General features: G+C 34.6%; 1 protein-coding gene across 3 annotated transcripts in view; it reads right to left on the bottom strand.

Moving 5' to 3' along the window:
- FER (FER tyrosine kinase) overlaps positions 1-12,711 on the bottom strand; it is a 432,134-nt gene that overhangs the window by 304,143 nt on the left and 115,280 nt on the right. For all 3 annotated transcript variants that reach the window (XR_007134557.1, XM_047778393.1, XM_047778394.1), the window contains one exon: positions 2,438-2,560. Coding sequence is in view for 2 of the 3 variants with exons in the window: in XM_047778393.1 (XP_047634349.1) it covers positions 2,438-2,560 (123 nt within the window). In the remaining variant the exon portion in view is untranslated. The remainder of the gene's footprint in view (positions 1-2,437; positions 2,561-12,711) is intronic.

Here is a 12,711-nt window from a genome sequence, read left to right as displayed (position 1 = left end):
GAGAGTTCAAAGAAGAAATGTTAGAAAGAGAATAAACATGGGTGATCTTCAAGGAATCGCCTAGGAACAGAGTGCAGGGAGGAGAGTAACATAGCCTTGAGCCATGCCTTTGAATAACTGGGAGAATGAGCTAATAAAGAAGGAGTGGCCAAAAAGAGGGGAGTAAGATCTGGCATCTTGGGTCCCGAAGGCCAAGGGAAAAAAGAAGAACATAAAGTCGACTGTGAGAAGGTCAAGTAAGATAGTTGTTAAATTTAGCACTGTGGAGGTCACTGATGATCTTATGGATACCTATTTCAACAAAGATGGGGCACGAGCCAGGTATCTGTGGGCTGAGTACTAAGTGAAAGTTGAGGAAATGAGTGAGCATTATCACTCTTATAAGAGGTTTGACTAAGAAAAGAGAAGGCAAAGACAGGTAGTTGAGGGAGAATACAGAGATTAAAGAAGGATTATCCAGGGTGGACAGAGAGGTAGAGATTATTTTTAGGAGTCAAGATTTAAGAATATTTAAAAAGTAAGCACAGGAGTTCTCTTGCAATGTAACAGGCCAAGGATCTGGCATTGTTGTTGCAGAGGCCTGGGTTACTGCTGCAGTGCGAGTTCAGTCCCTAACCCAGAAACTTCCACTTACTGCAGATACAGCCAAAAAATACAAAAATAAAAAGTAAGCACATAACCCAGGCCATAAAAAATGATGAACATAATACATGAAATACTGTAAAATTTCTAGGAAAGCAAGAGATGACAGGATACAAAAATAAAAAATAAAATAAGCGCAAGAAATAGGAAAAGGAACAGATCCTCTACGAGTAAGGAAGGAGAACTGGTACAAATGTGGTGAATTTAGATACCTCATTCCAAAAAATAAGGCATTTGCCACCTGATGATTCTAATTTTTTCTGTAATGTAAGAGAGATCTATCTACTGACTATGATGGGAGATAAAATGGGACTGGAGATTTGAGAGAAGTAGAAAAATATTGGAAAAGTTGTGTACAAAGAAAGAGTAAGTATTGACCATAGAAATCCTACACATCATAATTTTCCTGAAAGCCTTCACAAATCAAGCCAATCGTGAAAGCATGAGAGCAAGAAATGTATACATTCTAAGCAAGGATTAGAGAAACTGTACCAACCTCATTGGAGATGCAAACAATGACCAAAGTCAGATTAGAAATTATAATTTTAGATCAAAAGGCAAACTTCAAAATGGTAGAATACATAATTATTAAAACCAGTAAAGGGAGTGGGATGTACTGGGAGTTTGGGGTTAGCACATGCAAACTATTACACTTGGAGTGGATAAGCAACGAGATCCTGCTGTATAACACGGAGAACTCTATCTGGTCAATGTGATGGAATATGGTGGAGGATAATGTGAGAAAAAGAATGTGGGTGTGTGTATATACACATGTGACTGGGTCACTTTGCTGTATAGCAGAAATTGACAGAACAATGTAAATCAACTATAATAGAAAAAAATAAAAACCTAAACCAAAAAACTCTGTAACTAAAACCACTGCCGTTTCCTCTGTATCTATAACCCGTATCAAACACTCCTTAGTTACCCCAACATATTAAATCTCAAACATTTGAAATAAAAAAAAGAAATCAGTAAGAACAAGAGTATTCCAAAACAATAAATAAAATCAGAGGATCCATGAAAATGTTTACAGATTCAGAAAATGAGAAAAACAATAGTACGACAAAAATATCACAGCAAATTTCAGAAAGATTTTTACAGGTAAAGCAGACTGCTGTCTTCTAATAAGTTGGTTTGCTTTCATCTAACACAGTAGAAGCCAATTTCTAGATAACACCGGCCTGTCATTTTCATAACGAGGAATTCACAGGGAATCTGGTGGACAATGATGAGGGAAAGTAAAAATAGTTTTTAAAAGGGTTTTTGGAAAATAGTTCAAACCGTTAAAGCACTGAGACATATGATCAGTATGTTATACTGATAAAATAAAAACATAAAATCACTCTTCAAGAATCCTAGAAAGTAACTCAACTATACATAGTTTTATACTAAAAATGAAATTTCAGGAGTTCCTGTCGTGACTCAGCAGTTAATGAATCTGACTAACATCCATGAGGACACAGGTTTGATCCCTGGCCTCACTCAGTGGGTTAAGGATCCAACATTGAGGTGAGCTGTGGTGTAGGTCACAGACATGGCTTGGATCCTGTGTTGCTGTGGTTGTGGCGCAGGCTGGCAACTGCAGCTCCAATTTGACTCCTAGCCTGGAAACCTCCATATGCTGCAAGTGCGGCCCTAAAAAGCAAAAAAGAAAAGAAAGAAAAAAAAAAAAGAAGAAAATGAAATTTCAGCTTCTAGAAATTTCAGGTTCATAACACCATGTATTTGAAGTTTTTCTCTGAAATTACATCAATTAAACTTTCTTCCATCAAATTAGTTTTGTTTTACTCACTCAGACTTCTTTTCATAGGTCTTAGAAGATTCCTCAATTCTCTTCTCTAGCTCCAGCACAGCTTCTTCCTTATTTAAAAGCATCTGCTGTGTCTGCATAAGTTCTTCTGCTAAAGTTTTCAACCTAGAATGAACAGTTTCCTCATTATCAATAAATACATTAATTACACACATTTCACATACACACAAAAAAAAGCATTCATACAACTAAAGCTGCGATGTCCAAAACAGTAAGCACTATAATTGAGTTTAAATTCAATAAGAGTAAAATTTTAGTTCCTCAGTTGAATTAACCACATTTCAAGTGCTGAACAGACATGGTGTGGCTAATGGCTATCTCAATGGACAGTTCAGAAAAGAACATTTCAGTAATCACAGTGAGTACTCTTGGGTAGTATGTTTTAGAGAGTCTCACTTCATCAAATAAAAAGAGAAAAACAGAAACAGAAAATGAAGAAAGAGGAGAGCACAAAAGTGAAAAATACCTGTCATCTCCCAGGAAGAATATAGAGTGAAGTAACCATAGTTTTTGTTTTCAGACTAGCATGTATTTACACTCTGGCTTTGCTACTTTTTAATCTGAGATGCAGGCAATTTGCTTAAGCTCGTTAATCTATTTTCTCATTTGTATTTTGGATACAGCAATCCTTGCTTCAGTGTATTGTCTGGATGATCAAACACACTAATATATAAACAACAACTGGTTCTAAGTAGGCATTTGAGTAAATGGCATCTAGTATTATCTGCATGAGTTATATCATTTAATCCTTACAACAATGCATGAGACAACCTTATTTTAAAGAAAAGAAAGTAATGCTTAGTCACATGGCAATTTAAATTGACATAAGCTATTTCTATTTTAACATATCATAATAATGCTTTAGGGATATTTTCTGTATAGATTTGAAGATAATTAAATACACAAAATTAATATATACCCAAGACCAGACAATTTTGGTTAAACAAAATGCATTTAGTCCTGAATAAAAATATTTCTACCATAAAAACACACAGCTATCACGTCACTTTAAAATGTTTATGGTCAGCCTTTTAAAGTAAAACATGCAACCCAAAAATATACAAAAGAAAATTTTAAATAACCCAAGTATATGACAAATTAATTTTATTTATAAAGAGATGACAAAGTCAAAAGTAAAAGTCAAACTTTGAGGAAACACTTGCAATGGAAATTATAAACAAAAGCCCATGTAGAAAAACTCTTAGAAAAAAGACAACCTAATATGAAAATGGACAAAGAACAGAACTGGAAGTTCATTAAGGAAAATTCACATGACCATTAAGCACATGGAAATATCTGCAACCTAACTCACAATTAAAATATCTGCAGATAACATAAACACTAAGTTATTTTTCACCTACTAAAACTGACAAGCATGAAAAACATGATGCCTGCAGAAGGAGGGAAGAAAAAAAGGAAGAAAGACACACACCCTGCTGACATGACAAAACTGGCACAAATTTTTTAGAGGTCAACTTGAAATTGTCTCTCAAACTCCAAATTAGAATATTTTTCACTATCTAAAAATCTGTCTTACCAAAATACAATGTGCACACAATTAGTTCATATCAGGATGTTTGCTGCAACATTGTTTAGAAAACAAAAAGCTAGAAAACATTTAAGTGTTCATCAGCAGGGGAATAGCTAAATATATTTTAATCCATTTAAGATACAGAATAACATGTAGTCACTAAAAAGAGTGAGATGTACACATAAAACATTCTTCCTAGAAAGAGTTTTAAATTAAAAGGCATGATGCAGAAAAAATATACATAGCATGGTTCCATTTATATCGAAATAAATGCATGTGTATATGTGCTACTGACAGAATTGTAGTCCCTCAAAATTCCTATGTTGAAATCCTAACCCCCAATGTGGTGGTATCTGGAGATGGGGCCTTTTAGGAGGTAATTAGGACTAGATGAGTTCATGAGGGTGGAAGCACCAGAGAGTTGCTCATGTTCACGCTCTCTCTCTCCAAGTTGTAGACAAAGAGATTCATACGCATGCACAAGAAGGCAGCAATCTACAAGCCAGAAAGAGTCTCACCAGGACCCCACTAGGCCAATACCTTGACATCTAACTTCTAACATCTGGAACTGTGATCAATACACTGCCACTGTTTAATCCACCCATTTATGGTATTTTACTACAGCAGCCAGAGCAAACTTAAACACTACATATATATGTATGTGTGGAAAAGAACCAGATTACTACAAAATCAACTTGTATCATCATTCTGAGGAGTGTGGGATTGGGATGGAGGATGATTCAAGGACAAAAAAAGCCTCTTGTAATTTATTCATATTATTTAAATCTCATAACAAAAATGAATTTGATTTTTAAATTATTGAATAATAGATAATAGAGATGGAAGAGGCAGAAAAACTATGAGATGTTATCAGAAGAACTCAAAAAAAAATAGAAATCCAGATTATTTCATCTATGTTCAGAGGTAAGCAAATAATAAATCTCAGTAGGTTTCTGAGAGCATTATGCTATTACAGCAAAACACAGTCAATGATGCTTATAATAATGATCCAGAATCACAGGGAAAGGTTAAATTAAGATAAGTATTTTTATTTAAGAATATACATATATTTAGGAAGCATACATCAAATCTAATAAGATTATTGTGTTGAATTTGATGGAACTATAAGCTTTGGTTATCTAGAAAATTCAATTGTGTGGAAAGTTCCTATTTGACTGCTAGATACAGAAAGCATTACCGTAGTAAAATTAGAGGTCATTCTCAGGAAAGTTACCTTGCAACTTCTAGTTACAAGTTACTTATTAATGACTATAAATATATAAGTAAATAACACTCACACATAATGCTTTGCTCTTTATAAAACTCTGCCCTATATATGATCTTATTTAATCCTCATGAATCTGGAACACAGGACCCTACTTCTATACCTGTCCCAATTCCAATCTAGAGATAATCAAGACCAGCTTCTTGCCACTGCCTTGGCCATGTTGTGTCAAAGCTGAATTTGATAGAAAGTTCTTTCCCTCTGTCATTTTCCTCTCCTCTGTTCGGTCTTTAACTTCTCTCTCCTTGCCTTTCTCTATGCTCTTGTCTTCCTGCTCAATTTTCCATTCATCTCCCTTCTCAGTTCTTCATTCATTCAAACAGGTGCTCACTAAGCACATACCTTGTGTCAAGCATTCTGAGAGACACTAGGAGTACAACAATTAAGACTTTTGGCTTCAGGAAACTTACAGGCTAGTAGAAGAGACACCCAACTTTTTCCTCCAACCCTCTCTCTTCTTCTTTCCTCTCTTTGACTATGACTGTTTCTTTCCCTAGTTTGTTCTCAATTTTTCTCACTGTACCATATCCTCCACTCCATCCTGAAATAAATACACAGTCCCACCAAACTGTAAGATGCAGAGACTGCACGGCTTACTCTTCACAGCACATGCCTTATACTTAGCACAGTGTCTTGTACAGAGTATGTGCTCAACTCAGTTCTCTATGTCCTCTTTTCTCGTTAGAAGTTCGCACATTAAGGTTTTTCTGCAATTCCCTCACAACTCCCAAGACTCTCCTGATCCCTACCATTCTGAATTATCTATAAAGTGAAACCAAAGAGCTACCTCAAGGTGGGAACAGCACAATTTACAACTTTCACCCACTGTATGGGCTAAACCAATATATGAACCACTACTGCAGTGAGGCAAGTTTTAATTCTCTATGTGTATAATTAGCACAGAGCAGACTCCTTTCATGAAAAATTTTATCATCAAGCTAATTACTTTACCTTACCAAATCAAAGTCAGAGAATTATTGGTATTTACAACTCTACATCTCTATTGTATTTTATAAAGCATCTTACTCTGATATAACAGATACCAGGTCCAGAACCAGACATCTTCAGGTTCAATATTTACTGAGCTTTTCTAAACTTCCATTTCTTCCTAATAAAAATGGAAATTAATTTAATACCTAACTTAAACGGTTCCTTATAACTATGATGCATATTTTTAAAGTTTCTAGTATAGATTTTGAAGCACAGCATGTTCTCTAAAAATGCAACTTCATATAATTAACCAATTTTAATTTTCATAAGAAACATTTTTTGGAAAAGTATATTTAGTCTCCTACTTTTTTATTTATTTTTATTTTATTTTTTATTTTTTTTGTCTTTTTGCCTTTTCTAGGGCCGCTCCCATGGTATATGGAGGTTCCCAGGCTAGGGGTCGAATTGGAGCTGTAGCTGCCGGCCTACGCCAGAGCCACAGCAACACAGGATCCGAGCCACATCTGCAACCTACACCACAGCTCATGGCAACGCTGGATCCTTAACCCACTGAGCAAGTCCAGGGATCCAACCCACAACCTCATGGTTCCTAGTCAGATTCGTTAACCACTGAGCCACGACGGGAACTCCCATATCATTTTTATAACAAAACTTACTATTATTCCCATCATCACAGGCAGAAATGAAGTACAGAGAGGTTAATCTTGTCTAAGTTCACAGAGCTCATAAGTGAAAGACCTTGTATGAGAGCCCTGGCAGCTTAGATTCTAAGTCCATGATCTTAACAACTAATATCCTGTATCTTAGTAATTCCACTTCATAGAAGTGGAGGTGTAAATACAAGGATGTCTACTGTGCGACTACTCATACTCGCAATAACCAAAGTTGTGTTTACCATGATACTGATGACACATAACCTTCAGGCATCTCACTTGCATGATGCCATCCAGGGCCCTGGGCTAAATTTTGTATATATAAATTGGCATGGTATTTCTTTTAGATGTTCCCCCCACCTCCTCCAAATCTTCTAAGCTTCAGGTGCAACAAAACTACATCTACTCCTGGCAATAGGAAAAACTAGAGATAACATGAATGTCCACCTATAAATAACCAGTGAATTATGTTACATACATGAAAGCAGTAAAACATTGTATATACTATTAAGATTTCATATATGTTAAGGAAAGTAGGCGATGCAAAAAAGTATGCATAGACTAGCTCCACTTAGGTAAATAAAACAATTTATATACATTCATAGGCTTGTATATATATTCTGGAAATATAAACTTTTTCATGAATTCACAATGGAAGGTTGAAATGGTATCTATAAAAAAGAGAGAAAACTTAGATTTTCATTGTATACCATTTTTTAAGATTTTGCAGATTTTATCATCTACATGTATTAGCTATATATAATATATATTTTGGCTTTTCAGGGCCGCACTTGCTGCATATGGAGGTTCCCAGGCTAGGGGTCTAATTGGAGCTACAGCTGCCGGCCTATGCCACAGTCATGGCAACACCAGATCTGAGCCCCATCTGCAACCTATACCACAGCTTATGATCGAACCCGAAACCTCATGGTTCCTAGTCAGATTTGGTTCCACTGCACCACAACAGGAACTCCCAGTTAGATAATTTTTTTTTTTTCAGTTAGATAATTTTTAAAGATACCATTGCATTTAAGGCTACAAAAGCCAAGAACAATTATAACCTCAATTTTATATATCCAATTTTATATCCAAAATTATATATATCCAAAATTATATCCAATTTTATATCCTCAATCCATTTGCCATTATAATTATCTAAATCTTCTACTACTCTTAAAGAGACCCAACTTCTAAAAATTATAAATTACAAATTCCTAATACTGTCACATTAATTGTGACATTTGGGTTAATAAAAAAAAAACCAAACAGATAAGTGTTACAGTTGCCTGAAGTAACTTTTCTGACAATTCTCCTTTCTAACTGCCATATAAACTGAAGAAATAAACCATCTCGTGCCATCTCTTTCTTAAAATATAATTGCAGCAGAAGAACAGTTCATGAAAGACCTTCTCTCCCATGATACAAATCTTTATTAGCATTTTGCATGATTAAACAGAAGAGCATGGCTCCTAATCAACCAAGCAAAAGTTACGAGTTTCTGTTAAAAATATTTCTCTCCGAATATACAACCTAATCCACCTTGACACAATAAATCCACCTTTAACCAAACTGTCCTTCTAAGGCATCATCTGCCTTTTAACATCTTACATATTTCCCAATCTTTCCAACTCATCTCACTCTAAAGGTATTCCCCTAACACAGTGTGATATAATTGCAGTATATGTTCAACCAAAGACAAAAAGTGAAGTAAGATGATAAATGAGAACAGCAAAAAACAGACAACATAAAACCAAAGTCCTGCTTAAAATGTGAAAGTACTATAGTATCTGTCATTCCACTGATTGACAAGGTTTGATTCAGACCTTGAATGGGTTCTAATGGGTTAAACTGGTATCATTCCTTACAAAAGGAGCCAGCAATCATTTTCTGTAAAGGTTTGGGGAGTAAATGTTTTAGGCTTTGCTCCCAAGAAGCAAAATCAAGGATAGGTAAGTATTAACATAATAAAAGAGAAAAATATTCACAAATATTTTATTAACATCCAAAAATAATATAAAATTAATATAATAATTATACTATTTAAAATATAATAATTGCATACAATCTATAACACCAGTCCACTAATGAGAAGGACAGAAATCTTTTGAGCGTGTTATTATTTCCTTTCACTGGGATTCAATGTTGGTGCATATCAACAAAGTCAACTATAATGTTCACTTGTTAATGAGATATGTAATAAGATTTTATGTATTTTTCTAGAAAAGTATATTTTTACAGAGATGGGTACTACCAAATACCAGTATCAATCCATGTGTACATTTTAATTGAGCATATTTATTTCTTAGCAGGCATTTATAAAAGTATATTGCATGCTTTTTAACATGGTATCACATTGGAGAGTCATCACTTCTCATTGAAAGTTAGGTGAGAACTCCTCAACTGCAGAGTTAAATGGATTTTTAAATATTAAAATATTTGTACTGAAGTTCAAAATTCACTGCTGGAAATGTAGTTTGAGCTCAAAAAATACAAAAACTACAAATTTGGTGGGAATGGTGATTTTTTGTTTTTTTCTTTTTCGGGTTGCATCCACAGCACATGGAAGTGCCCATGCTAGGGGTCAAATCAGAGCTGCAGCTGCCGGCCTACCCCAGAGCCACAGCACCATCAGATCTGAGCCGCATCTGCCACCCACAACCCAGCTCACAGCAACTTTGGATCCTCAACCCACTGAGCCAAACCAGAGATGGAACCCATATCCTCATGGATACTACTTGGGTTTGCCACCACTGAGACACAACAGGAACTCCCATGATGGGAATGGTGATCTTGCTTCATATTTAATGTTTGACAGTACAGGAAATATACACAACAGCCTGATATTACTTGGGAATCAAATAACATTAATGGTCATCTAAACGACTTTACCACAGCAAAGTTCTATATATAAGCATTATTATCTTATAATTTTAGATTAAATTCATTAGAGCTAATTTCCGAAGTTTTTAGAATTCAATGTTCAATAACAGTGCTTAAGGGAAATTCTAATTATTAGAAAATTACCAATCTTGGCTCAGAGTTCAAAAAAAAAAAATCACAATAAAAATCACAATTTAGAATTACCAGTTCTAAATCATCAAAGTCCTATAATGATAGGCCAAGTCAGGACATTCAGTTTCAATTTCTGACAAAAATTCATTGAACTAATGATAGTCAAGTCCGTAAGAGTAAATGAAGTTCACTGTTGACATTATTGGTTCAATCACCACATGATTAGATTAAAACATTTTCCACGAAGTGCCTGCTATTGAAAAAAATAATGAATAACCATAGGATTTAGATATCTAACATTTTCACAAGCTCTGTAAATTTATTCACTAAATATCTTTCTAATCAACACATGTTTTTAATACCATCGGCTGTAATACATCTGAACAGATTCCACCTCAGTTTGTACTGGATTAATGTTTTCTCAACTCTGTTGAAAATATTCTTGTTTGTAGTTGATCCACACAGGCTATTCATTGAAAGTAATTCTTCGGTCACTTCAACCTTGGTATTGACTTCTCAAATAAACAACAACTGAGTAGTTTTGATCACACCCGCTGACTTATCAAGAGCCAGGAAAAACCACTTGAAATCATTTGTCATGTTTTTTTTAATTAACTAATGATGACCCTCCCCATGCTCTCAATCCTTCAAGCAAATGTTCTTGCCAAAACAGTAATGGTCATTAACAAATTTTCTCTCAACATACTTCTTCAGTATTATAGTTAAACACTATTTAATTAATTTACCACTAGTAAATGGCTTTCCCTGCTTGACTAGCAAGTAAGCCACCCAGAAATTTATTTTGGTTTCATTCTCATTTTCATTATTTTTTTCCGAAGAAAGCCTTCTGTGATGAAGTATTACATTTTAAATTCTCTAATTTTTCTGACTAGTGCTCTTCTTTGAGCTGTAATACTAAGATGAGTGTTTAATCTGGTAATGTCACAGCACAGCCATAGTAGCACCACTGCAAACAATAACAAAATAATCCACAATCTACCGTGTCTTAACGTGTGATATTTACAATTCATTTTCTCTTTTCTTGTTTTGACATGACATGCATTCACTGATAATATAAAGTAAATAAATGCTGTAGTACAGTGATATGTGTGGTATTCAAAATGCTGCTGAATTATAACCATGTCACCATGATGTTCAGCATGCCAAGCAGCAGTGCGAAGTGATGAGAATGCCACAAATGGTCTCTTGTCACAACTGCTCAACTCTGCCATTGCAAAAGGAAAGCACCCACAGAAAACAAGTAAATGAATGAGCATGGCAGTGTGCTAATATAATTTGATTTATATACTCTGATGTTTAAATTTCATATCATTTTGTGAGAAAATATAGTTCTTCTTTTGATTTTTTAACCATTTAAAATGTTAAAAGCACTCTTAGCTCACACACTGCACAAAAATAGGTGGCTAAGTGGATGTGATCTACAGGCTGTAGTTTCCTGACTCATATTTCACAGAATCCAAGAGAACAACTTTTCCATATAGAGAATTACCATTCTTCTTAATATTCTTTAATAAGAATTATTCTGTAATAAGATCTTATTTATAGCCACTGTAAAAGCCAAACATGTGCTGATCTTAAATTTTTTAAATGTACTAGGAAACATGAGGCCAGAGGCTGGGTGTACTTTAGAAAGAAGACTACACATTTAACACAATCTTTTGGAATTCAAATATATTTCCTACTGATAGGTGGTAACAACTTATAATAAAAAAGACCTCATTTGAAACTAGAAGATTAAGTCAACGAAAGAACTAAACAGGACCTTTACCATTTTGCTAAAATTATCAAAACGCTTTTGGCAGACATGTTAATGTTCTTATTTTGGAATAACTTGCTATTTGTAATTTGCCTGGACTCATAACTCCATTAACCCTTTTTTAAGTTTGCAAAAGATTAAAAATTGATGCCTCATCAATCCAAAATGCCAAACCCACACAACAGACACTTAAATATGTTCTTCTAATGTTCAAAAGACCTTAAAGACCTCACTTTTTCAAGTTATTCTAAGGAACTAAAATTACTGAGTCCCAAATCAGTCAATCAAATAGTAATTAGGTGAGAAGAAATATTTGCATATATAACCATAATAAACAGATGATTAAAAATCAATAAAATGTAGCAGGCATCAACAATGTATAATCTTTCTCAGGATGTAAACACTGATGGTGTAATAATCTCAGAATCTCATGTACTTATTTGAGAAAGCTCTCCATGATACAGTAAATACCAACCAAGAATATAAACTATTAAATTTATTATGAGTGTTTGCTAATGAAAACAATTTTTATGTTACATTTAGGAATCTAAAAAAAAATTAAAAATTAATAGGTATCTTTTTATGACTAGCAAAGTAAAAGAGATAACCTCTGGGAAAAGGCATTTGCTTAAACTTCAAAAACCTTACAATTCAAGACTAGCCCAGAAGTACTGGCATTTCAGAAGAAAAAACAAAGTCAAAAAAAAATTCTAGTTAGACTACTATAAGGATACCAATTTGTCCCCAATTATGCTATACAATTCGAAGAATATAAATTCATTAGAAAAGTTTAACAATGGAGTTCCTGTTGTGGTGCAGCAGAAACAAATCCAACTAGGAACCAGGAGGTTGTGGGTTCCATCCCTGGCCTCGCTCAGTGGGTTAAGGATCCGGTGTTGCCGTGAGCTGTGGTGTAGGCTGGCAGCAACAGCTCTGATTTGACCCCTAGCCTGGGAACCTCCATATGCTGTGGGTGCGGCCCTAGAAAGACAAAGAAAAAAAAAGTTTAACAGAAAAAGACATTCTTTAAATATGAATGACAGATAT

Source organism: Phacochoerus africanus, chromosome 4 (genome assembly GCF_016906955.1).
Source record: "Phacochoerus africanus isolate WHEZ1 chromosome 4, ROS_Pafr_v1, whole genome shotgun sequence".
NCBI classification, from domain to species: Eukaryota; Metazoa; Chordata; class Mammalia; order Artiodactyla; family Suidae; genus Phacochoerus; species Phacochoerus africanus.
The sequence above is the reverse complement of the archived record's forward strand: the minus strand, read 5'-3'. Positions and strand labels throughout refer to the sequence as shown.